General features: G+C 37.5%; 1 protein-coding gene, 1 long non-coding RNA gene and 1 pseudogene across 2 annotated transcripts in view; 2 read left to right on the forward strand and 1 right to left on the reverse strand.

Moving 5' to 3' along the window:
* LOC125344151 (vascular endothelial growth factor receptor kdr-like) overlaps positions 1-27,823 on the forward strand; it is a 206,469-nt gene that overhangs the window by 41,651 nt on the left and 136,995 nt on the right. Inside the window, exons 4-5 of the mRNA XM_048336761.1 lie at positions 5,587-5,807; positions 17,478-17,605. Of these exons, the coding sequence (XP_048192718.1) occupies positions 5,587-5,807; positions 17,478-17,605 (349 nt within the window). The remainder of the gene's footprint in view (positions 1-5,586; positions 5,808-17,477; positions 17,606-27,823) is intronic.
* Positions 17,761-27,590, reverse strand: LOC125344155. The gene is made up of 2 exons (XR_007209418.1): positions 27,381-27,590; positions 17,761-18,109 (listed from the first exon to the last, which is right to left on the reverse strand). It is a non-coding gene; the product is annotated as an uncharacterized LOC125344155 (long non-coding RNA).
* Positions 19,843-22,231, forward strand: LOC125344152 (annotated as a pseudogene).

The raw sequence follows: 27,823 nt of genomic DNA on the forward strand, positions 1-27,823 counted from the left end.
GTACAGTGTCCAGTGAATACCATTGCTGCATTTGTTCACCCATTGTCACTCCATTTCTGTGCCTCCCCTTACAAACCCAAAAAAATATAGACAAACAGAACAAAAAGAAAAGAGAATAAAAACAGCAAAAAGAAAAGAAACCTTCATTTCCATTTCCTGGGATTCATTTGGATAAGTATTACTTTGTATGATAAGATGTACATAGTCATTTTCTTTGGTCTCACTTTGTTAAAGTACCTAGGGACCCATATAATTTCTTATGCTTGACATTGAGGTCTTTGATCCACTTTGGGTTGATACTTGCGCATGGTGACAGGGATCCACTTTTAGTTTTCTGCATATGGCTGCCAAGTATTCTGAACACCAATTATTGAAGAGGTTACTTTTTTCAACTGTATGTCTTTGACTCCATTATCAAGTACCAGTTAACTGTTAAGTATATGGTTTTATTTCTAGATCTTCTGGTCTGTTTCATTGTTCTTCAGTTGTATTTTTATGTCAATACTAAGCTATTTTTGTTATAGCTCTGTAGTAGAGCTTGAGGTCTGAGATTGTGATACCAGCATTGCTTTTTTTTTTTTTTTTTTTTGCCTAGAATTGCTTTGGCTACTTCATGTCTTTTGCTGTTCCATATGAATTTTTGGATTGTTTTTCTCTGTCACCATAAATAATTTCATTGGGATTTTGATGAAGCTTGTATTGAATATTTATGTAATTTTTGGCATTGTACTTATTTTTGCAATATTAATTCTACTTATCCATGAACAGGAAAGGTCTTTCCATTTCCTGATGTCATCTTTGATTCCTTCCAATTTTTATAATTTTGCTATAAAGGTCTTTTGTTTCTTTGGTTAGGTTTATTATTAGATATTTTAATTTTTTGAGGCTATTGCAGATGGAGTTGTTTTTCTGATTTCCCTTTAAGTTATTAATTTTATGTGTGTCTGCTGTAGGAGGAGAGTATTTTGGTTGATGTTAGGAAGGCCTATTGTATGCACACTGGGTAAGGTGTACTGTCTGCTTTCAGGGAGTCACTTCACAAAAAAGTTGTAGAAGGCAAGAACTCAGAAGTAGAAATTTCAAACTATATTTTGACTGAAGGATGTTTACAAAAAAATGACAGCAGCAAAGTGTTAGAAATTACATTATTCAAGTCAGGCACTTGTGGCTCACACCTAACTACTCAGAAAACTGAGGATTGAGGTTCAAAGCCAGCCCAACAGGAAAGTCCATGTGAGACTCATCTCCAATTAGCCAACAATAAAACCTGGAAGTGGAGATGTAGCTCAATTGGTAAAGTGCCAGCCTTAAGTGAATAAAATAAGGGACAATACCCAGGTCCTAAGTAAAAACCCAAGTACCCTCTCTCCCTCCCTCCCTCCCTCTCTCTCTTTCTCTCTCTATCTCTCGCTCTGTCTCTGTGTGTGTGTGTGTGTGTGAGAGAGAGAGAGAGAGAGAGAGAGAGAGGGAGAGAAATTGTTCCATTTATCTTTTTTTTTTTTTTTTTGCCAGTCCTGGGGCTTGAACTCATGGCCTCAGCACTGTCCCTGGCTGCTTCTTCTTCTTCTTCTTCTTCTTCTTCTTCTTCTTCTTCTTCTTCTTCTTCTTCTTCTTCTTCTTCTTCTTCAACTTCTTCTTCTTCTTCAACTCTACCACTCGAACCACAGCACCACTTTTGGCTTTTTCTATATATGTGGTGCTGAGGAATTGAACCCAGGGCTTCATGTATCTGAGGCAAGCACTCTACCAACTAGGCCATATTCCTAGCCCCTGTTCTATTTATCTTTGAAAGAATTTCATTTGCTTGATATATTTTAGTCCCGTATCAGTCCCATGTATTAGGCAGCAACAGAGATTGTTAGCTTCGTGAATTGATTCAACAATATTTATTTAGGATCTGACATACTACTCTCAAGGAGACAGATAATAAATGTAGTGAATAAGAAAGTTGTGTGTATATTAAATTGGAAGATGATTAGTGCAATGAACAAAGTAGCAGAGTATGGTGATAGAGAATGAAGAGAAAGTCTTTCTTCAAAATGCTTGGTCAGAGTAGAAATGTCATTTGTATAGATAGGTAGTGGAAATGAATGATGGAGCCAAACAGATTTCTGGAATGAGAGCATTCTGGAAAAAAAGAAGGGAAAATGTTACCATGAGTAAGGTTTTGCTACAGGCTAGGAACAGCAAGATTGAAGGCATGGCTGCAATAAAAGAATTGACAAGGAGAAAGATAGGAGATTAGGCTGAAGAGTTAGCAGGATCTTGTAGACTATGGTGAGGATTTTTCATTTATCCTGAATATGATGGAAAGCCATTTGAAGAATTTTAACAGGAGAATATTTGACCTGCTACATCCTTTCAAAGACTCCAACAGCTACAAGGGTGAACCTAGATTATACGAGCAAGTCAGGAGCCTACTATGATGATTGAGGATGAAAGATGAAGGGAAATCTGACCAGAATACCAACAATAGAGGAGTTAATATGTGCTTTGGTAGGACTCACAAGATTTATTGGTAGATTGAAGTACAGTATGAGTAATAAGATTCAGGGATGATCCTCATGACTGATAAAGATGAAGATCACAAGTAGTTATCACTTTGGGATACTTACAGTATGCCATTCTTTGTTCTATGTAAAGTGCTTATTTTATATAGATTGATTGACTAAATCACAGTAAGTTTTTTTGGGTGGTCTTGGGACTTGAAATCTGGACCTGGGTGTTGTCTTTGAGCTTCTTTTACTCAAAGCGAGCACCCTACTTCAAGCTTTTTTGAGTAGTTTATTGGAGACATGAGTCTTTGGTAAAGCATGTTTCCACAGATTTCTTGACTAAACACTGTAATAAGAAAGTTATTAATATTAAAGTTATTCCTTACATTGAAGCAAAAATTGTCCAAGATTTCATTGGTGATGTAATGAGATGACTTTAAGGGCAAAGGTAGTTGTGAGAGTTTCCCAACTTCAGTTGTGATTCTGTGGTAGGAAATGAAGCATCAGATCAGGGCTTGAACTGATTGATTCTGGGCCCAGAAAGTTACAAGTAAAGTACCCAATTTTGAGGCCTTATAAGCTAGTGGTAAAAAATATAGAATTTGCAGTAGAGCCAAAAATATTTATATGATCCTTTAAAATATTTTTATTTTTATTGTCAAGGTGATGTACAGAGGGGTTATACTTACATACATAAAGTAGTAAATACATTTCTTGTCAAACTTGTGACCCCCTTTTCTTGTTTTACTCCCACTCTCTCACTCCCTTAGTTGTCCCCCCTAAGTTATACAGTTCTTTTCCAACATATTGCATCCCTATTGCATCCTTTGTATGACTCTTTACGGAAACCCTTTATATATCCACAAGCTGAAAATTCTGTCTGTGTGTTTATTTATTTCCCTGTTTATGAGCACAAGGCAAACCATGTGGGATATTCCTTGGTTAGGTTTTTGTAGACCAGATTGTGTTCCACTGGGGCATTACTAAGAGTGGCTTAGTGAAAAGCAGAAGTATAAGATCCTCTGTTGACTATAATAGCAGGTTTGAGACTCCAGTCATGAGGCAAGAAAGGATCAGGAATAGGAATTCTGGAAACAAATTCTCATAGAATCAAGAGTAAAAAAAGTAATAGTTTTGTATGGTAGTTTGGGTCACTTTAGAGCTTATGTTAGTTTTCTAGGGTTGTTGTAACAAAATATCATAGACCCGCCAGCTTCAGTGTCACCAATTTATTTTCTCACAATTTTCAAGTTGAAAAGTCCAAGGTGTAAAGTATCGACAGGGTTGGTTTCTTCTGAAGTTTCTGTCTTTGGCTTACACATGTTCTCCTTTTCTCTGACTCTCTGCATGCTTTTGTTTTACAGTGCACACATCTTCCTAGTATCTCTGTGTATCCTAATTTTTTATAAGGCATTGAGTTATACTGGAGTAGGTCCAACAGCTGTGAGCTCATTTTACCTGTCACATCTTAGAAGACCATGCCTCCAAATATAGTCACATGATGACATATGGAAGATTAGAGATTCAACATTTGAACTGGGGTGGTGGAAAACACAATTCTTACCCTATCAAGGAAGATGACATGTCTTCTCTTAGGCTGTCTTTACTCTGAGGGTACTCAGCTTATTTGATGCCCCTAGTCAGTGGAGGAAGCAGCAGTCACACTGAGGAACTGTGGCTTGAATTTATTTCCCTCTCATTTATGGTACAGGAACCTGGTAGGCAGAGTTTGTAGTGTTACTCTACCTAACTTCCTTCTTGGTTTCTCATTGCCTTAATATTATTAACAGTGATCATTGTAACATACTGTCTTTTCATAATCACTGAGAACATATGGCTTTGCATAGTATGATAAAGGCAAATGATTGTCTCTTATATCTCTTTAGTTTTTACTTTTTACCCACTTTAGTGAGTAGGCCATGATAAACAGTGGTCTAGGAAATGTGTGAATATTGGAGAAGAGATATGATATGGGGAAATGTATCTTTTCTGTGTGCCAGCATTCAGGTACAAATTCAGGGCTCACACTCCCACTAGACTTTTTTACTCAAGGCTGGTCTCTACTACTTGAGCCACACCTCCACTTCCAGCTTTTTGCTGGTTAGTTCGAGATAATAATCTCATGAACTTTTCTGTCCATGCTGACTTCAAACCAAGATTCTCAGATCTTAGCCTCTGAATAGTTAGGATTATAGGCCTGAGCCACCAGCACTGGGTAGAAAGGTGTCTTTGATATAAGAACTAGAATCAAGTCTGGTTCTAGTTTGCTCTGCTCTGACTGCCTCTCACAAATGTGGACTGTTTGCATTGCTAAAGGAACCTGAGACCTTGAAAGCTTAGGCAAGTAGCCAAATAAAATATGGTAATACTGAGATTCAATATATAGATTAATTTTCCTTCCTCTTTCCAGTTAGCACATCAATTTTTTCTTGGTATGAGAACTGGGAAGGAGAGAATAGTCTTTGTTGGAACAAGGCAGTAGAATATATTTATTTTACTTGCACATGGAAGAAATAAAGTGGACTTAAATTTAACTTTGTTCTTGGTTTCTTCCTATGAAATTCAGAGAGTGTAGTCCAGTCACATGTCTTTACAGGGTTTAACTCATTCCCAAGAAAATACTTAAAAATTCAGTGAGACACTGAACTTGGAGAAAGAACCCCAAATTTCTAGACTGGAACTTAGTTTTGCTTCTGCAGCAACACTCTAGGCTCTTTGTTTTCTTGTGTCTTAGTGTTCTCACTTCTCAAGTGAAAATGGAACAAGAAAATATCTCAGAAATCATGTAATTTATTATTTTCTTGAATTTTAGGAGTTTATTGTCTCAAATTCTAAAACCCACCTATTGATGGAAAGAGCTGACCTGGGGGTGAAGGGTAAGGTGAAGAGGACTTGCAGTAAAGGGGAGAGAAATAGACCCCACTCCTGTCTTTGGAGCTTACCTAGACTTCAGCTGCTTCTCAAACCCATAGATAAATATTCTAATCCCAATGATCAGTTCTTTTGAGCTGTCTGTTATGGTGCTCCAGATTAGAATGTGAGAGTACTATCAGTCCAGGCCCTACCATGATTTCTTTTGCATTCTTTTCAGAGGATTGGCTGCCATGACCTGGAGATGGGGTACTGGGCTTGCAAACGATCGAGCCCGCATCTTGGAGCACCCCTGCTCTGATGACCCCCTTTTCACTTGCAACCAGCTCACCATCTTCCACACCAAAGCTGGGGACACTGGTTACTTCACATGTAGCTACAAGGTTGTTGCTGACACCAAGGATCCTAATGGCAAGGCCAGTGTCTATGTGTATGTCAAAGGTGAGTGTGTACTTGGTAACTTAGGACTGAATGATACAGCATTTGTCTGGATGTCTTTATATATTATTATATCCACAATAATGCATACGTTATATAATATATACACATATTAATATGTTTTATATAACACATCCTATATAATGTATAATGATACATGGATGTCTATATATGTTGTGAGTAATATATACTTATTTTTTCATTTTTATAATTCTATTTATTAGATCTTGGGTGAGCAAATGAGTTTGAGAGTTAAAGGTTTAATGTTTTGTCAGGACATTCTAACTTTGGTTGGAAATTATCTTCCAAATATTTAGGAAATATTCCTTTAAAAAATTAATGTATTTGTTGTCAGAGTGATTGATGTACAGAGGGGTTACAGTTTCATATGTAAAGCAGTGAGTACATTTCGTATCCAACTTGTTACCTCCTCCCTCATTTTTCTTCCCTCTCCCCCCTCCCGAATCCCCTCTCCGGAGTTTACAGTTGGTTTACAGCATATAGTTTTGTAAGTTGTATTGCTGTTGTATTGGTTCACCTTTAACCCTTTTGCTCTCCATTTTGATGTTCCCCTTCCCTTCCCTAGTTCCGATAAACGTATATACAATACCCAGGGTACCAGAATCAGTTGCAGTGACATTAGGGGTAAATATGTTTATATATTATGTATAATAATATGCCATATTTTAATACATGTCATGTATTATGCATAATATATAATGTATAACAATATGGCATATTACATGTATATATAATATACATTATTATACATATAATACTATGTCATATTATACATAATATTATAATAAATACATATTTAAATAGAAATATTTATACATATCATGTTATATAAATAAATGGGCACTGTCCCTAATAAAACTTTGAACCACAGTGTCACTTCCAGTTTTCTGCTGGCTAATTGAAGGTAAGACTCTCATGTACTCATGGACTTTCCTGCCCAGGCTAGCTTCAAACTGTGATCCTCAGATCTCTGTTAATAACAATAACAGTCTATATGTACCTTTATAGTCTCATGGTTTGTAAAGGAGAAGTTCTCCCTAGGGAAAAAAAGATGAAAATAAGAGTTACGTCCCAGTTTCTTCTAATAACGATAGCAAATATGTATATGGCTCTTATTATGTTGTCAGTGTACCAAGTTCTTTTTAAAAATGTTTTAAATTATCTATAAGTACTTGTACAAAGGAGATGCTATTTAACAAAGCAGTTTATGAATACAGTGCATCATGATCAGTGTCAGACCCTTCAATATTGGCACCTCACTTCACCAAGTTCATTATAAATATTAATACATGTGTTAATATCATTCGTTTTTAGATGGAAAATTGGCATACAGAAATTAAATAACTAAAGATTACACAGTTGTCAGGTGACAAGGGCAGGATTCAAATCCAAGCAGTCTGCTTCCATGGTTTGTGTCAGTTGCACCACTTTCCTAAATACTTCAGTTTTTAAAATTTCATTTAGTCTTCATATCAACCTTAAATTTTAGCAATGTTAAAATACTTTATGAATGGCAAATCTCAGGCACAGATAATTCAAGTAACTTATCTCAAGTCACAGTGCTTTGAAATAATGGTATCAGTTTTTGAATCAAGACAATCTAGGATGAGACATTGCTTTTAATCAAGTGTTGCCAAGTACATGAGCCTTTAAACTCTTCTGGGGCTGGAAATACTTGGAGCCCAAACTCCCCATTGAACACATAGGAAAAGCTCCATTTTGGCTGGTACCACTTTTTCTTCCTCCTCTTATTTCCCAGAAACAAACTGGATATAGCCTTGTTTTCCTCAAACTGATTCCTCCTAGGAGATTGCAGGGTCATTTGCCTTTAATCAGTCCTTCATGGAAATTTGAGCAGTTGCCAGTGTATGTGTGAATGAGGGGCTGGGAAGGGCATTGAGGAGCCATTGGTGGATTTTTCTTGGTCTTCCTCCACCTCTAGCTGATAAAAGGAAGGTCTCTTAATACTGCCTTGGTACCACATTTCTGGGTCTTGGATTATTGTACCTTTTGTATTCTAATTTCCTCTTTGAAAGCACAGTCCCTGCCTTTTAGCAACTTTTAATTCCCCAGACATCATTTCCCTATCGAAGCCATGTTCTCACTTCCTTAGGTTAATCAACAGCCCAAATCAGTAAGCTTTGACCAGCAAAAGATCCAAATTTTAACCCACAGACCTTTTGAGCTTTAAAAGCAGGTCTAAGGAACCATGAGAGAAATTAAGGTTTAGATGGAAATAACCCTGTCTAGTAAATATACATTCTAGTCCTACCTCCACTGCTTTTTTTCTGGAGATTTTGTGTACAAACCTCTTAATCGATTCTAGATAGTTCTGAAAAGAATGTCATTAGGATTGCATTGACTGTGTAGATTGATTTGGGTAGTAGGGAGATTTTAGCAATACAAATTTTTCCAATCCATAAGCATGAGATTTTTTTTACTAATTTTTATGTCCTCTTCAGTTTCTTTTATCAATGCTTTTAAGATTTTTGTTGTAATATTTTAACATCTGACTGAGGTTTCTACTAATTTAATATAATTTACTATTAGTACACAGCAATATATTAATATAGCAATATACTGATTCTTGTATACTGATTAGGTGTGTCAGAAATTCGGCTGAATTCACACATTACTTCTAGTGAGTTTATTTGTCAAGTTTTTTTTTTTTTTAACTTTTCGCTAGAAAAAAATCATGTCATTGTAAGGTTCACCCCCAGGAAGGCTCCATGCAGATGCCCCCCACCTGTTTAAGTCTGTGCCCAGTACCTAAGTTACCTAGGTAACTGGCACACCTGGAGGCAGTTACCTCCTCCTTCTCTGAGGTCACATCCAATCCACCTGGCCACCTTTTCCTATATAATCCGGCTCAACACAGTCCCCACTCTCTTTCCTTTTCTTTCTCATTCTCTTTCTCTCTTCTTCCCCTCTGTCTCCCTGTGCCTCCATCTTGTGTGGGCTGGAAGTTTGCTCTACTCCCCAATAAAATCTTCTCTGCCTGAACCATGTGGTGGGTTTTTTTTTCTGGCGAACATTAGTGTAGTGGCAATTTGAGTCCTTTTTACCCCCCCCCCATTAGTCTATTATTTCTCTTGCTAATTTCCTGACTAGAATTTCTAGAAATCTGTAAAATAAAATTGACAAACTATTTCAGATATAAGACAGGAATCACCCAGCCATTCTTTCTTTCTCTCTTTCTTTCTTCCTTCCTTCCTTCCTTCCTTCTTATTTTTTGCAGTTTGCATACTCTTCAATGTTGGTTTATTATAGTGGCTCGTATTATATATTATACCTAATTTGCTCAAATTTTTGTCTTGAAATGCTATTGAAATTGTACCAAGAGATTTACACATCATTTGATATGATTATATTGTTTCTGTCTTTTGAAATATAACTTCTGTGGTGTATCATATCTTTTGCTTTTGTTAAACTATAATTGCATCTCTGAGATGAATCTAATTTCATTGTGTTGAATAGTATTTTTGAATGTGGTATGGGTTGTTTTGGTACTATTTTGTTGAGGATTTGTGCACTATGTTCCTCAAGGATATAGGTCTGTTATTTTCTTTTTGTTGTTGTTGAGCCTTATCTAGTTCTGGTTACAGGGTAATGATGACCTTATAAAAAGCATCTGGAATAGTTTCTTCCTGTTCTTATGTAAGGGTGGTCACTATTAATTATTCCTTAAATATTTTGTAAACCTCAATAGTGAAGGCTCAGAATGTGGCTTAGTAGTAGAGTGCTTGCCCAGCATGCATGAAGCCCTGGGTTTAGTTCCTCAGTACCACATACACAGAAAAGGCCAAAGTGGCACTCCGGCTCAAGTTAAAGAAGCCTGGGGACAGCACCCATGCCCTGAGTTCTAGCTCCAAGACTGACAAAAAAAAATCAATATTGAATCTATCTGCTCCCAGGCTGTAATTAGATGGTAGACTTTTTTTTAAAAATTACTGATTGATTCATTGCATGTAATTAGATTGCTCTGACTATCTGTATCTTTATGATTCAGGCTTAATGTGACATATGTGTCTAGTCATTTTTCCAGTTCTTCTAGATTATCAGTTGTTAGCATATAATTTTTCATATAAATCTTTAATGATTACCTTTCTGTGGTCTTAATCGATGGTTCTTTTTTCACTTACAATTATACTAATTTGATATTTTATCCCTTTTAGTCCAGTAAAGGGTTTGTCTATTGTGTTTATCTTTTTGAAGAACTAGCTCTTGGTTTCATTGATCTTTGATATTGTATTTTTTTTAGTTTCAAATTTATTCTTCCTTGCTCTATTATTTCTTTCTTTCCTTCTATTTTTTTTTCTTTTCGCTATTTATCTAGTTCCTTGAGATGCAACAATAGTTGTGTTTTTTGTTTGTTTGGTTGGTTTTTTTTGGATATGGGGCTTGAACTCAGGGCCTGGACCCTGTCCCTGAGCTCTTTTGCTCAAGGCACAGCACCAGTTCTGGTTTTCCAGTGGTTAATAGGGAGATAAGAGTCTCACAGTGACACTTCAGCCTGGGCTGGCCTCAAACCGTGATCCTCAGATCTCAGTCTCCTGAATAGCTAGGATTACAGGTGGTTTTACTTGAGGTATTCCAACTTTAATCACATAGGTACTCATAACTATGAAATTTACTGTTCGTATTATTTTAATATAACCTATAGATTTTGGTATATTGTACTCTTTACATTTGTTTCAAGGGATATATGAATTTCCTTTTGAAAATTTCTTGTGCAGTATTGCTAGCTCACACATGTAATCCTAGGTACTTGAGAGGACAAGATCTGAGGATCATGGTTTGAAGCCATCCAAGATAGGGAAGTCCATGAGACTCTCATCTCCAATTAACCACAAAAAAGCCAGAAATAGAGCTGTGGCTCAAGTAGTAGAGTACTAGCTTTGAGTGAAAAAGTTAAGAGATAGCACCCAGGCTCTGGGTTCAAGCCTCAAGAAAATTTCTTTCTTGATGCATTGGACCAACCATTTGAACAAATGCAAGCCGTTTAATTTATATAGGTACACATATGTCCACAGTTCTTTTCATTGATTTTAATATTATTGTATTGTGATTGAAGAAGATACTTGACATAGTTTTGGTTTTGCTGAACTTGTTGAACTATATTTTGTGGCCACCTACATAGTCTATCCTACAAATGTTCCATATGATGATGAGAAAAGTGTGTAGCTAGCAGTTGTTGGTTGAAGTGTTCTGTAGGTATCAGGTCAGTTTTCTCCAACATTTAGTTAACAACTTCCATGTCTTGATTTTCTATCTGGATATTTTTCCATTGCTGAAAATGAAATGTTGAAGTTCTTATCTATTATTGTATTGAAGTCTATATTTGCTTCATATGTTTAGGTATCTTGATATTGGAGATACATATGTGTTATGTATTTAGAATTCATATTTGAATTTGATGAATTTCCTTCAACATTGCAGATATTTCTTTTAGCCTGGTGCTGCTGGTGGCTCATGCTTGTAATCCTAGTTACTCAGGAGGCTGAGATTTAAGGATTGCAGTTCAAAGCCAGTCCAGGCAGAAAAGTCTATGAGCCCCTTATCTCCAATTAACTACCACCAAATCAGAAGTGGAGCTGTAGCTCAAAGTGGCAGGGTGCTAGCTAGCTTGAGCACAAAAGCTTAGGGACAGAACCCAAGTCCTGAGTTCTATCCCCTAACTGACAGCAAAAATCAAACAAACAAAAAAAGAATTTTTTTCTTTTGACTTATTTTTATTTAAAATCTATTTTATTTGGTAGAAAGAGAGGTGCTTCTACATTCTTTTAGAATTAAATTTGCTTGAGCTATCTTCTATAAAATCGGGTATATATTCTGGAGTCTTTTTTTTTTTTTTAGTCCACTAAGGCCACTCTATGTTTTTAATTAGAGAATTTAACCCATTTATACTTAAGGTAATTATTGATAGCTAATATCTCACCATGGTTATTATTCATCGATTTTGTGAGTACTGGGTCTTGAACTCAAGGCTGGCTTCTTTTGTTCACACCTGGTGCTCTACCACATGAGAGAAACCTCTACTTCTAGCTATTTTACTGGTTAATTGGGGATAAGGGTCTCTCAGAATTGTCTGCTCAGATTTAGCTGCAATTCTCAGATCTCAGTCTCCTGAACAGGTAGGATTATATGTGTGAGCCAGTGATGCCTGGATGCATCCATCTTTCTTTAATATTATCCTTTGATGACCTTTACAATCTAGTCCACAGTGGTCATCATAGGGGAGGGGACAGAAAGTAGTAGAAAGATAACTCATAGCAAATGTTTAGTATATATTACTGTTTTGTTAACTATAGTCCCGTATTATAACTCTAGACTTATTTATACAATTTTAACTTAACCAACAATCTCATTTCTATTACCTTCCTAATTTTGAAAACTATCATTTTTCTGTTTCTATGTTTGACCCTTAAGAATACTCATCAATAAAATAAACTCATGCAACCCATTTATATCTATGTCTTCCTTCTCCTTTCCCCTCCCTCTGTCTTTCTCTTCCTCCTTCTTCTCTGCCAGTACTGTGTTTGAACTCTGGAGGGCCTGGAACTTGCTCAGCTTCCTTGCCCATGGCTTTGCACTTGATTCAATGCCTCCAACTTGGCTTTTGGCTGGATAAATAGAGATGGAGTCTCCCACTTTTCTGCTTTTTCTGGCCTTAAGATGTGATTCTCCATGTTTCAGCCCCTTGAGTAGCTAGGATGACAGGCATGAGCCACCAGCACCTAACTACCAGGTTGTTTTATCTGTTCATCTGTTGATAGATAATTAGGTTGATTCTATAACATAGTTATTTGTGAATAGTGCTTCAGTAAGAACAAGTTTGCAGGATTTTTTTGTAAACTTTTGTAGACTGATTTTGACTCCTTTGGGTATAGACCTCAGTTAGATTATATGATATAGTTTGTTCTATTTTCTCTTTTCCTTTTGTTAAAATCCATTCCATTAGGTGTGAGATGCTGTCCAATTGTGGTTTTCATTTGCATTTTACTGAAATACATCTTTTGTATGTTTATTGGCCATTTCTGTGTCTTCTTTTAGGAAATATTTGCTCAGGTCTTTGCCAATTTTTAAATTGTTTTGTTATTGTTATTTTGTGACTTATATATTTTGGATATTAACATCCTATCAGATAAATTTATAGTAAGCATTTTTCTTTTTTCTTTTTTTAAAATTTTTATTGTCAAACTGATGTACAGAGAGGTTACAGTTTCATACATTAGGCATTGGATACATTTCTTGTACTGTTTGTTACCTCCTCCCTCATTTCCCCCTTCCCCCTTTTCCTTTCCCTTCCTAGTTCTAATACCAGTATACACGGTTTCCAATATACTCAGATAAGATACAGAGATAGTGTAGGTACAACCACAGGAGGGTGATACAAGAAGATCATCAATAATTGAAGCTACGGTTACACATGGCCCGTTGAAAGTAGTTACAACTGTGATATAACAATCGTTTCCATAACATGGAGTTCATTTCACTTAGCATCATCTATGTGTTCATAAGGGTATAGCTATTGGGCTCTTGTGATCCTCTGCTGTGACTTGCCTAAACCTGTGCTAATTATTTCCTATGAGGGAGACCATAGAATCCATGTTTCTTTGGGTCTGGCTCACTGCACTTAGTATAATTTTTTCTAAGTGCTTCCATTTCCTTGTGAATGGGACAATGTCATTCTTTCTGATAGAGGCATAAAATTCCATTGTGTATATGTACCACATTTTCCTGATCCATTCGTCTACTGAGGGGCATCTGGTTTGGTTCCATATTCTAGCTATGACAAATTGTGTTGCGATGAACACTGTTGTGCTAGTGTGTAAGCATTTTAACGAGCAAATATCTCTCATTTTGTTGATTGTTTCCTTTGTTGGAAGAAACCTTTTAGTTTGATGTAGTTCTGTTTGCTTAATTTTGCTTTTGTTGCTTTTTTCTCATGTCTTCCATTTACATTATTGCCAAGTCCAGTGTCAAAAAGCTTTTCTTCTATTTTTTTCCTTTCAAGACTTTTAATTTTCAGTTTTCATTTTCGTCTGACTTAATTTTCATGTGCGATGTAAAATAGGGATCTAGGTTCATTCTTTTATATGTGAAATATCCAGTTTTCCCAACAGTACTTAACTGAAACAGTGATCCTTTTCCCATTGTACACTTAGTGCTCTTTTGGAAACCTAGTTAACAACGTATGTATGCATTCTGCCCCGTTTTGCTTCACTGATTATATGTGTGTTTTAAGCCAGTACCATACCCTTTGCAATACTCGTGTGTGCGCGCATGTGTGTGCACGCAATATAGTTCAAAATCAGAAAGGTTCCAACTTTTCTTTTTATGTTAAGATTACTTTGCCTCTCAACATTTTTTTCATTTCATACACATTTTATAACTTTAGTTTTAGTAAAAGTGACATTAAAATTTTGATAATCATTATGTGGAATAAAATGATTCAAAGCAATGAATTTTACACTACACTGGAATATGGACACTTTTTTTGTGCCTGTCCTAAGCCTTGAAATCAGAGCCTGGGTGCTGTCTCTAAGCTTTTGTGTTCAAGGCTAGTGCTCTGCCACTTGGAGCCATAGCACCATTTCTGGCTTTTTTTTGGTGATTAATTGGAGATAAGAGTCCCACAGACTTTCCTGTTAGGCTGGCTTTGAACCCCAATCCTCAGATCTCAGCCTCCTGAATCATTAGCACTATCGGCATGAACCACCAATGCCCAGCTTGAACATTTTAACAATATTATTTCTTCAAATACATGAACATAGGACAACTTTTTTATTTATATCTTTAGTTTCTTACATCACTGTTGTATAAATTTTGGTATACAGTAGATCTTTCACTTTGGCCATGTGTGTGATTTATTTAAAAAGTAAAAATAAACAGGCACAATTAACTTTATTAATATTACATCCAATATGTGTGTACAACATGTAGTCAATGTAAACATATTAATGAAATAATCTATATTCTTTTTGTCTAATTCTTGGAAGTTCTGTGTTTAGTTTACATTTACAGAACATCTCAATTTATACTAGCTATGTTTCCAAATGCTAGGAGCTACCATATTAAATGGTGCAATTTTATGATCTGAAGCAAAAAATCCCTTTAAAGGGCAGAGCTAAAGGTTTTAATGAATACATTTTCTAGTTGCATTGTCTTTTGGCAAAAATTCTTCTTGAAAGAACATCTCTTCTGCATCATATAGGATAAACAGGGAGGTAGTAGGAGAGGGATTACTACTTACTTTAAGATTAAAATCTTTAGCTAATGAGTCAGTGACATCATCCCTGAGTTTAGACTGCATTTCTTTTTTCCGTACCTCATGGCATATAGTTAGTTCTCCCTAGCCTTTTTCTGTTTTCTCCTTCCTAGTACAAGACAACCTAGATAAACCAAATCCAGGTTCAAATCATGAAAGTAAAAATAGATTTCACCCCAAACAGCCCCCTCTCTCTACTCTCTCTACTCCTTACTGATAAACATCTTGGAAAGAGGACACACGTTGTATACTTACCTCCACACCTTTTCCTTTGCAGGCTTGACCTCTGTCCCAAGGCCTCCAGTCATTATGAACTTCTGTCTCACACTTTCCTGTCCATCAAGAACTTGGCAAGAGCAAAATAGCCTTGCAATAGGACAAGCCCCTGTTTACCCAGAATAGGAATGTATTCCTTTCAATAGCCCTGAACTGCTCCTAACCCCAGGTTACAGAGAAGAATGGAGACTCCCAGAAGCTAACCACATCACTTTCTTGTATCTTCTCAGTATTTGAGCAGATCAAGGCTAGGTGTGTGCATGTGATCATGAACTATGCTGGATGTTTATTCTGAAAATGAATCGGTTTAGGTGTCATATTAGGAGTCTATGACTTCAAGAATCATCAGATATCAGGACTATCAAAGTCTGAGGTAGTTCATTCCATATTTCAAAGCATAACTACAAGAACAAAAGGCTCAGGGAGGAAAAAGACTTGTCCAAGGTCACAAACAGTCAATACTACAGCAGGAACAAGTAAAACACCAAACCTCAAATCCTGGGACTTAAAAAAATGGCGAGTCTACCAGGTGGCTAACACTTGTAGTTCTAGCTACTTAGGAGGCAAAGATCTGAGGATCACGGTTCAAAGCCAGCCCTGACAAGAAAGTCTATGAGACTCTTATCTCGAATTAGCCCCTAGAAAATGAAATGAAGCTGTGGCTCTATCTCATTAGTTATCATATACTCCTTTTTGCACTATTTTGTTCTTTATTCATGGTTTTTGCTCTTTTCTGTGGTTCCTGAAGGAGGAGGACCCTTTTTGTTGTTTTCCCATATGTGTTCTGGTTTTTAAATACAGACCAACTCTTTCAGATCTATGATTTGTTTTATAGGTAAAACTATTCTCTAGATCAAACAGGGTAAATCCAAGAAGAAATATTATGGTTAGCAGTTCTTTGTCATCTTATGAGGGATGCAAATGTGAGAGTTTTGGAGGGGGGGTTAAGGAGGGGATATTCTATATTTCAGATTAGACTACTGAAATGGTTATATTCCATCCCAAGAGAGAGCTCCTGATCACAGATAAAAAATGGAGTTTGAGAGAAATGTGGAATAGAAATAGAGCCATAAATATGTTCTCCAATTTAAACTATAGGAAAAGCTGGATATTGCTGAGGGAGAAAGCTTATGTAAAGAAAAGTGGAGACTTGAAGTGTGAACACATATTAGAGTAGAAGAGAAATTATAGATGCTGTAAGTGAATTTTTAAGTTGTCTTGGGCAATCCTGAGAAATGATAAAGCTCAGACTAACACTGGATCCTGTCTAAGAGGGAAAAGTGAGATTATAGAAATATTGTGTGTTCTGGGTCATTTCTTAAGGTCTGTGACTGAGGGTTCAGTTGTTAGTCAACTATTTTTCTCAGATTGATAGTCTCCTTATTTACTGTATGGGAAGTAATAACAATATATGTACCCATATACATTATATGTACCCATATACATTATATGTACCCATATACATTTATTGACTGAGTCTGAGACTTGTGGGAAGGAAAAGTGGGTTCAACTTGAACATATTCATGGTTATTCAAATGCCTTTTTATTCATTAAAGGACAGTAATAATACCATTTGTGCATGTATGGGAGATATAATAAATAAATAATTATCCATGTAAAGATCATATGCCTAATGTGTTAATTACAGCATTAGCACAAGTAATTGTGATACAGTCATTAAACTCAGAGAACCTGTATAATTTTAAAACACATTACATGGAAAGAAAGAAAGGCATTTTAAATATTAGCTTGGACCCATTCCACAAGTACCTCAATGTGAAAGAGAGATTTAACTTATTACATGTGGTGGCTCAATGGATTAAAACTAAGACCAATCAAATGACCTTTAATGTTAGTACAGATTTTTATGTGAAGTTGTCTTTTCTGCTTCTTCTGGGAAAAGCCCTATCTAGGAGTTATGAAACATGGGTTTAGATTTTGGCTATCTCCCATGCTGAGTCTTCTTTCTTCTCTGAACCTTAATTTTACCTTACAGAAAACAAAAAACCAAGATAGAATGATTTTAAAGGTGCTGGCATGCATGAAAATGATGAACTTTTATCCTATAATAACTGTAACCTTAGTTTCTTTTCTCACCCCTATAGATGATGGACAGACTTTCGTAGAGACCTATGATGACATACCAAAGGTGATCACTGTGCTTACTGAAACCCAAGAGGTGCTTGTACCATGCCGTGTCACTTCTCCTGACATTCCTGTTAAGCTTCATCTGGTAAGTTTCAATGTTAAAGTCTCAGAAAGAAGACTGTCACTATCTAGTGTATAAAATATAAAGATACTAGGAGAGATTGTTTCAGTATCATGTCTGGTAATGATTTCAGGTGTATGTATACTTCTTTGGAGGTGTTTTTGTAAGAGAGTTGCACCAAGTAGAGGAAGAGGAAATAGATGCCTTAGTGATTGTCTCTTTTATCTCACGTTATGGGTCATTGCAGAGTCTCCCAGAAGCCAGCACCATTTTCTAGAAACAGTTACCTGAATTCAGCTGACTCCAGATCTTTTGTAAGGTCTTGCATGGACATTATGTAAAGGTTTGTCAATGTCCAGATCTCTAGAACCAGAGTACTTGTTTTCCTTAAGCAAATATTTTCCTTAGACAAGAAAATGGTGGACCCAAGGTCCAGTGACTCATACTTGTAATCCTAGCTACTCAGAGGCTTAGATTTTAGGATAGAGGTTTGAAGACAGTCTAGGATGATAAATACAAGAGTTTTACCTCTGTTATGCCAAGTCGCAAAACCACCACCAAGAAGACCACCGAGACTCAGACGTTCCGAAATGCAAAAGCAAGGCAAGACTTTATTCAAGCGAGCTGCAACACGGGCCTCGTCCTACCCACCAACACAGCAGAGGTTAGGAGGAAGCCCCAAGCTGCGATTACACAGGGCTTATAAAGGCAAAAAACAAAGTTACAACAATCAGGTGTTCAAGCAAGCAAGATTAGGACACAGGTACAAATCTGATTGGCTCAGTGCTGGAGGCATTCTGGGGGCAGTTAGAGTTAAGCATTCCCAATGGTTAGAGTTCTTGACCTACTGGGCCCTAATAAGCTTGTCCTGGGTTTGCTCACAGGGCCTGCTTATCTCAGGTTCACGTGGTAAAGTGGGGTTCGTGTGGTAAAATGGGGCCTGACTTCAAAGTCTGGCACTTCATTTCCTCCTTTTCTCTTTGGTACCTTGGGAGCCAATCATGGCTCCATTCTGTCCATTTCAATGGCTTGCATGTCTAGGGGATGATATACTAATCCTTTAAACCATTTGGTAATGCCAAAACTTGATGACCATTTGAATTTAAACTTAAACTCACTCAATTTTACATCATACTAATAGTCTTGAACATGTCCACACTCACACATTCACACACACATACATATTCAAAAGATCTTAAAGTGCGCAGAATAAGCATCGGCCATACATTTTCCAGTGGCAAGAGGTATCTTACTCCTGCAACACGCAATTTTTAAGACAAAACCTTTAATATATGATTTTAGCATTCTCCAGCCTCATTTTCCAGGGCTTGATAGTCTTAGTAAAACATTTTTACACTCATACTGAATGTGAGCTGTCACCTGTACATCTTTCCAATGAGCTATGCAGGTTTGACACAAAAGAGTCTGTCAGACTTACAAACACAGGGACGACAGTGCTGCGTGGTGTGGTCACTCCCTGCTACCTGCAGATGGCTTGGGCTGGCCCCATGGGCTGCCAGCTCCAGGACTGGGCAGGTCCCTCCAGAGCGGTGGGCACAGCTGAAACATTTTCCTCAGAGTCCTCTTGTAACTGGGGTGGGGAGTATGGAGGGGGAAATATTTCCTCCTCCATGCTTCCTCCCTGGAGGACAGGTGGGCACAATTTCTTCTCTTCCCTCTTGGTTTCTCTCTTGTCACCCCGTGAATATTGGGATAGGGGAAGGAGTGGAGGAAGGAGTCGGTAAAAAAAGGCCGAACCCAAGCTGGAGTGTCCCTGTCAACTAGTTCCCTCCAGGTGTCTATATAAGGAATCTGCTCTAGAGAGCCTGAGGGGCGTCGATTAGGCTTTGTAAAGTCCTGATCTTAACTATGTCAAGGCTCCCCTCAGGTGGCCAATTAGCTCTCTCAAGGATGGGCCATTCTGACTGGCACAGGGTGATTTTCCTCCTTAAGGGCCACACCTCGGTTCTGAGCTATCTCCTTGACCTCCCTCCAGTGAGCTAGGGTCAAATTTAGGGGGCTAGATGGAGGTCCCCAAGATAGAACATTACCCATAGCTCTGATCAGATGTTTAGTTCAAAAGGCTACAAAAAACAAACAATACAACACACAGGCCTGAGAATAAGAAAAACTATGAGGCGGCGGGAGCACCTCCGCGCCACCTGGGGACCCGCACCGCGCCCGCACGCCGGGGTTATAATTGCCTCTCACACCCCAGAGGGGTTATTTTGGGGGTGGATGGAGGCGGCGGCAGCGGCGAGGAGGGGAGTTTCCTGGTGCCTCAGTTCCCGGGAGGGGGAGCGGCTTCCAGGCCACCGTTCCCAGCATCAGCTAGAGCAACTTGTGATTGGAGGTACCGGATATTCCTTGCACATCCACACATCAATGCACTGCCAATGATGAGGAAACTGAGACCTTTGACTATAACAGAGGTCTTCTGACTCAGTCCAGGACTCTGTATTATGTCATGCTGCTTGATGTTTGTCTTTATGGAACTCAGCAACATCAGGGGTTATATCCTGTGTTGTGACCTCATGGTTTAAGTGGGAATAAAGATGAGTATAAGCAGTGATGAGGTCAACTTCTTGGTATATAGATACTTGCAAGAGTCAGGATTTTCTCATTCAGCATTTACCTTTGGTATAGAAAGCCATATAAATCAGTCTAATATAAATGGTGCCCTTGTCCTACCTGCTGCATTGATTTCTATCATCCAGAAAGGTCTACAGTATGTAGAAGCGGAAGTTAGTATTCATGAGGATGGTACCTTGTTTGATGGTCGACCCATAGAGTCTCTGTCCCTGATAGATGCCGTAATGCCTGATGTAGTACAAACGAGACAACAAGCTTACAGAGATAAGCTTGCACAGCAACAGGCAGCAGCTGCTGCAGCTGCTGCAGCTGCAGCTAACCAACAAGGTTCTGTGAAAAATGGAGAAAACACTGCAAATGGGGAGGAGAATGGAGCACATACTATCGCAAATAATCATACTGACATGATGGAAGTGGATGGAGATGTTGAAATTCCTCCTAATAAAGCAGTTGTGTTGCGGGGCCATGAATCTGCAGTTTTCATCTGTGCCTGGAACCCTGTTAGTGATCTCTTGGCATCAGTGTCTGGAGACTCAACAGCAAGAATATGGAATCTTAGTGAAAATAGCACCAGTGGCTCCACGCAGTTAGTACTTAGGCATTGTATATGGGAAGGCGGGCAAGATATACCAAGCAACAAGGATGTAACATCTCTAGACTGGAATAGTGAAGGTACCCTTCTAGCAACTGGTTCATACGATGGATTTGCCAGAATATGGACAAAGGATGGTAATCTTGCTAGCACTTTAGGGCAGCATAAAGGACCTATATTTGCATTAAAATGGAATAAGAAAGGAAATTTCATTCTGAGTGCTGGAGTAGATAAGACTACAATTATTTGGGATGCACATACTGGTGAAGCCAAGCAGCAGTTTCCTTTTCATTCAGCACCAGCATTGGATGTTGACTGGCAGAGCAACAACACCTTTGCTTCCTGTAGTACAGATATGTGTATTCATGTCTGCAAATTAGGAGAAGACAGACCTATTAAAACATTCCAGGGACATACGAATGAAGTAAATGCTATCAAGTGGGACCTAACTGGCAATCTTCTGGCCTCCTGTTCTGATGACATGACTTTGAAGATATGGAGCATGAAACAAGATAATTGTGTCCATGATTTGCATGCACATAATAAATTTATACTATTAAATGGAGTCCAACAGGACCAGGGACAAATAATCCAAATGCCAACCTTATGTTAGCAAGTGCATCCTTCGATTCTACTGCTAGGTTATGGGATGTAGACTGAGGGATTTGCTTCCATACTTTGACAAAAACACCAAGAGCCTGTGTACAGTGTCGCTTTCAGTCCCGACGGCAGGTATCTGGCAAGCGGTTCTTTCAACAAATGTGTGCACATCTGGAACACACAGCTATAGGGGAACAGGTGGAATTTTTGAAGTTTGCTGGAATGCAGCAGGAGACAAAGTTGGAGCCAGTGCATCAGATGGTTCAGTTTGTGTATTAGATCTTCGGAAATAGCGCTACTAGTTGGAAGCCATGGACCGACTATAAATGTGTACATAGCCAAAATGACTATCCCTGACCCATGTACTGCTACAGTCCCACTTGAACCATGGCCAGTACACTACAGCCAAATCTAAGAGAAGTATATACATACAATGTATATAAACAAAATTGCACCCTGAAGATGACAGAGTTTTGTCATAGCTTGTGAATTCTGTTCACCAAGTGCTGGAATCTAATCTGCTGTGCCCCTAAAATAGCATTTAGAAGTTTGGCATATGAAAAACAGAAGAGAAAAGGAAATATATGCTATAAAAGCAGACCATATATGTACCAGAGTTTGGATACTAATGACAGCCTTGTTTCTCCCTTTTGAATCAATCAGCAGACACCATAGATTCTATTCTTTTTTCCCTTCAGTAGTGAGCAGTTTGTATGTACAGAGAAAATGGACGTAACAAAACTTGCAGCAGTAGTTTGTTCTTGCTTTAAAATTTTGTTTTTGGTTTGATTATGGATGCATGAAGTAAGGGAGTGAATCAGTTTCTTGCTTATTATTTTTTTCACCTTTTAAACAAAAAATTTCTTTTTTTAAAGTTTTTATTATAAAACTGATGTACAGAGAGGTTATGGTTTCATACGTTAGGCATTGGATACATTTCTTGTACTGTTTGTTACCTTTGTTACCTAAAAATACTTTAAAGCATTCTTTTGAAGAGGTAGATGTTTGGTACATTTTTGGCTCCCAGAGCATATATTCAACTGGTGCATATTGTAGAAGGGGGCATTGGAAGTTAAATGAAAGCATAGGACTTCGGTCATGTCAACCTAGAAGAAACATCATAAAGAAGGATATTATGCTCTGTTTCTATTTCTTCTTTCTATTTCTCTCTCTCTCTGTCTCTTTTTCTTTCTCTCATTATTTTTTTATTTTAGTGATGTGGCTTCAATACAGTAGGTTATTTTGGGGGACATATTTCTGCCAATTAAATACTAGAAGGGCACAAATGTTTTGTTTTTCTTTTTTTAAGTTCCATATTGAAGATACAAAAAAAAATCTTCTGATGTTTTGTAACCATAAGTAAATTATGGTTAAATGTGCACTATTGTAAAAAGGAGCAAAGTAGTTTGGGGCTTTTTTTGTTATTTGTTTTGCTTTGATTTTTAAGAGATTAAAATGTTTCTGGATGAGGATTAGCTTCTCAAAGTGTCCATCATTCTGTATAGAAGCTTAAATATGTAATGTAACCAAACTCCAGTATTAAAAATCTCTCATGTTATTTTCCTTTATACAAAGCAAGATAATGGCATATAACACTGCCATTACATGGCAAAATGTTTGCTACCTTAGTCTAAAAACAATCTTTAAGACAAAAGACTTGCTTCAAGGTGTTTTTAAATAGCAGTGATTCAGAATTTAAAAAGGAAAAAAAAGTAATTGCACTAACCTCCCTGCTGCTCTGATTCTGCATTTGTGGTACTTGTGACTACATTTTCTCAACTAGAGATAGTTTTATGCTGCTATTTTTTCCCCATAAATCACTACTATATCCTGTCCTTTACTCCATTTATATCAAGTATTTTCTTAAAAGATATAGGTATCAAATCAAATTTCCTCTGTGCTCATGCAGCTAAAAGTAAAGTAATAAAGATAAATGTTAGCATGAGGCCATGCTTATGTGTGTGATTAATAGGGGTTGTCATAATCTTCATAAAAATCCAGGAGTATCAATTTTGAAGAAAATAGTTGTCAAATTTTTATCCTAAATTTTTAATTAAGGAGTTGCTTATAATGAAGCTTAGAAAACTTACAAAACTATTTCTGTTCCAAATTATTTTGAGGGCTTTACTACTAAAAGTTTAATCTGTGTTCTAAGTTGAACTAGAAATCGATTTAACCCAAGTAAGGCAACTTTTGATTTTCAGCATCTGTTGTTTTGCTATTTTTACAAAATAGCATTGATTGAAGCAAGTCTTAGTTTTACTAAGGTAGGGTAGCATTTGCTATTGGTAAAAAGAATAAATACACTTAATTTCACTATACATTGTTATATGTACCCCAGTTGTGGTTAGCAGGGACTATGATACTGTAATAATTTTTTAAAATTTACATCCAGAGAGTCAGTCATTCATGATGGTTTTGTGCCAGTTGCTTTTAGGGTTTTGGATCACATTAGAGATACTTAGAACTTACTGCCCTGTGACTTATGTAGGAAACCTAATATGTGAGTATCTGGCACTTGATATCCTGCTTTTATTGCTAGAGGTCCACATCTGTGTTTGACCTCTGTTGTTGTTTAAAAAAATAAAAAAAAAAAACAATCTGCAATAATTTTTAAATGTGCTCCCAGGAATAGACACAAGTGTTTTGAGTATGTTAAGTTGCATTTTCCTTTAGCGATGCATCTGTCAATTGCACTGAATTTAAATCTGAAAGTCAGAGGTGATTATTGATAGTACTTTTGTATTTTGATATGGACAATTTATTCATTTGCATACATTTAATGACTTTTTTCCCAGCTGATTTAAAAGATAGTCAAGAAATTCTGCAATATGGCTGCCAAAATAGACAGCTACATTTTTATGACATTGTCATCTTTTCTGTTTTTTTTTTTTAATTTTTTCTGCTATTTTACTTAAAGCATAATAGCCACGATAGGACATATAAAAGAGTATAAATTCAGAGCTTTATTATCCTGAAGTCTTGGGTCTTTCAAGTATAACCTTCTCTGAAAGGTGTCCATCACATAGGCTGGTTCTTCATGAGCATCCGTGTGTTGGGTTTTGCTGCTGTTCTCAACATCACCATTGCCTGCTGTGTGCCACTATGCTGCTCCAAGAGACATGAATAAGATTGTCTCTAATTGAGCAGTAACATGATTGCAAGAGACCAAGTTTCACAGCCTGTAAACGTTCTATATTTGAGGTTCTTACTCATTTTTCCTCCCATTTTCTCATGAGAACAATTTGTTCCTGAAGATCAGCTGAATGCAGTAGTTTTTCTATAGTATTCACTATAGATTGTTATTTTTATGCTACCATTATGAAATTTAATTGTAAGGAAAAATAGGAAGGAAAACTTGAATGAGTTCCTAATTGGTTTTAATAAAATAAAGAGCAGCTGCCACTCTTAAATGTCATAAAGGAATATTTTTTCTTCTCCATGTAGAAATCTCTTAAGTACTTACATTTGTTCTAATCCCCCTTTCCTGTAATTGATCAGGTAATATCATTGATTTTTAAATGAGTTTTAGAAGTGGTAACTGGTAATTTCCTAATAGGTCTTAGCGTGTATCACATTCTGTTTTAAGGAATTATCCTTTAGGTAAGGTATGTTTTAGGATTAAACACCTTTTACAGATACTGAAAGTGCCTCCTTTTGTGGTGTAAAAAACAAATTATGGTGCAAAAAGTAATCACTAGATTGAATTACATGAAGGTTTTTTTGCTTTTTGACATAAAAATGTCAAGAGAAAGGCCAAAGATTTGTACTTTTTCATTTAACTTATAAAGCACTCCTTTTTTCCTTAAACTTCTTTCTGTCAAATTAGATTTAATGAGAGAGCACTATTTTTAAGGAGCTATCTGTTTATGTAGAATGATTTTGTTAAGAGTAATGTAAACTATTAATGAGTAGAGGCCTAAAGAGGACCATGCATTTTTGCTATTTAAAGGAATCATAAATGACCATACCTTGAGAGAGCAAAAATGACAAGTTTTACTAGATGCTTAGAAAAACAAATCTCATGCAGTGCTATTAACTCTTTTAAGACCATTTTCATTTTCTTAGCACATTGTATGTTTCTACAGAACCTGTGTTCATGCTCACATACTAAGGATGGTAATTGCATATGGTGAATTACTATTGACAGTTTTGCAGAAATCTTGTTTTCACTGGACCAACATTGTGGCATGGCAGCAAATGCCATCATTTTGGGGAATAGCAGCAAACCTACAGAAACCCTGGTTGTTATTGTTGTTGTTTTTGTTCCTGTTGTTTGTTTGTTTTTGGTTCCCCTCCCTTCCCTTCTCTGAATCAGCAGGGGTGGGCGGAGGGTAGGGAGCTTATGAATTACTCCTTCCAGTAGTAGCTCTGAGTGTCACATTTAATATAAATTTTTAACATGATTCTAGTTAAGTGTAGAAGAGAGAGAAAAAGAGGAAGTATTCACTTTTTTAATACACTGATTTAGAAATTTGATGTCTTATATCAGTAGTTCTGAGACACTGATAGCATCCTTTATTTCTGCCTTTATGTTGACAGTGTTGAAGCAAGGTGAATAAACTAGGGCATATTTTTCTTTTCTAGTGAGCTGCTTCATGATTTTTTTTTTTGGAATTTCTGGATAAGTTCAAGAAAATGTTCTGCATGTTGTATCTAGTCTTATGTACTTATCCATCTCATTATAGACAAAAACACACAGACTGCATTTTGTAGCTCTGTAATCCTTGAATACAGAAGTAATTTTCTTCTTTCCTAACTTTGACATTGTAGCTATAATGTTTTCATTTAGATTTTTCCAAATCCTTTGGGTCTAATTCTGTGAGCCTACCTGTAGCACTGGATTAAAATGTCTGCATCATTTCTTTAGTTATCCGGTTAACTTTAAAACTGTTGTAAAAGTGTAAACCAGCCCATGACAGTTTTTTGTACATGTTAAAGAACTTATTGTTCAGTTTTCATGATTATTGTGTAAGGAAGACTGATGAAGATGTTCTATGCTGTCCTGGACCATGTTAATTACACTTACAATGTATTTGGTTCCACATCACAATGATTTGTCCCCAATGACTCTTTTATCCGTTTTAGGCACATTTTTTTTGTTGTTGTTGCAGTTTCCCTTTGCATTGTTTTGCTTTGACAACTGTAATTTGAAGCAGATCTGAAAGAGGTCCAGAATAAAATATATTTTGATATATATATATATATAAAAAGAAAAGCTATGAGTTGGAGGTCTCCTAGGTTGGCCCACAAGCCTCCTCCTGCAAGCTAGAAGCAGCAGGAGCAGACCTAAGTTGGCCCACAACCTCCCGCAAGGGTGCAGGAGGAGTGGACCCAAGTGGACCCAAGTATCAAGGGTGGAGAGTCTGGGGCGTCCCCCAGTCTCCCCAGGATTGCCGAGTGCGTCCGCTTCGACAACCCCTTCAAGAACCCCTTTAAGAAATAAGCAAAAGAAAAACAGATAGACAAACAGACAAATTACAGGACAAGACAAATGAACAGTGCTGTTTCCTTACCTTCGGAGTCTGGGGTCTCAGGGGTCTCTGGGGCTATCCCGGACGAAACTCCAAATGTTGTGCCAAGTCGTGAGACGACCACCAAGAAGGCCACCGAGACTCAGACGTTCTGAAATGCAAAAGCAAGGCAAGGCTTTATTCAAGCGAGCTGCAACTAGGGCCTCCTCCTACCCACACAGCAGAGATTAGGAGGGAGCCTCGAGCTGTGATTACACAGGGCTTATAAAGGCAAAAACAAAGTTACAGCAATCAGGTGTTCAAGCAAGCAAGATTAGGACACAGGAACAAATCTGATTGGTTCAGGGCTTGAGGCATAGGGCTCGAGGCATTCTAGGGGTGGTCAGAGTTAAGCATTCCCAGCGGTTAGAGTTCTTGACCGGCTGGGCCCTAATAAGCTTGCCCTGGTTCTGCTCATAGGGCCTGCTTATCTCAGGTTCACGTGGTAAAGTGGGGTTCGTGTGGTAAAGTGGGGCCTGACTTCAAAGTCTGGCACTTCAACCTCCAACTAGCCAGCAAGCTCTGTACTGGCACAACAATGTTGGAAAGTTTTGGGAGGGATTCAAGAGAAGTACAAGATAAGAATGGGTAATCTACATATCTAACTTGATTAGTCAAATAAATCTTGGTTATCATTGGAGAAACACATACTTGACAGATTTCCTTTACATCTCTGGAAGCCCTCAGCATTCACAGTTACAGTGGTTCAAACCCAGCCCGGGTAAGAAAGTCCTTTTTTCCAATTAACTACCAAAAATCCAGAAGTAGAAGTGTGGTTCAAGTGGTAAAGCACTAGTTTTGGGCAAAAAAGTGCTCAAAAACAGCACCCAGGCCCTGAATTCAAGCCCCAGGACCAGCACTCATACACACACACACACACACACACACACACACACACACACACACACACACACACACACACTAGATGAAACCACTTCCCCTTCC

The sequence above is a fragment of the Perognathus longimembris genome, chromosome 28 (genome assembly GCF_023159225.1).
Source record: "Perognathus longimembris pacificus isolate PPM17 chromosome 28, ASM2315922v1, whole genome shotgun sequence".
In the NCBI taxonomy this organism is placed as follows: Eukaryota; Metazoa; Chordata; class Mammalia; order Rodentia; family Heteromyidae; genus Perognathus; species Perognathus longimembris.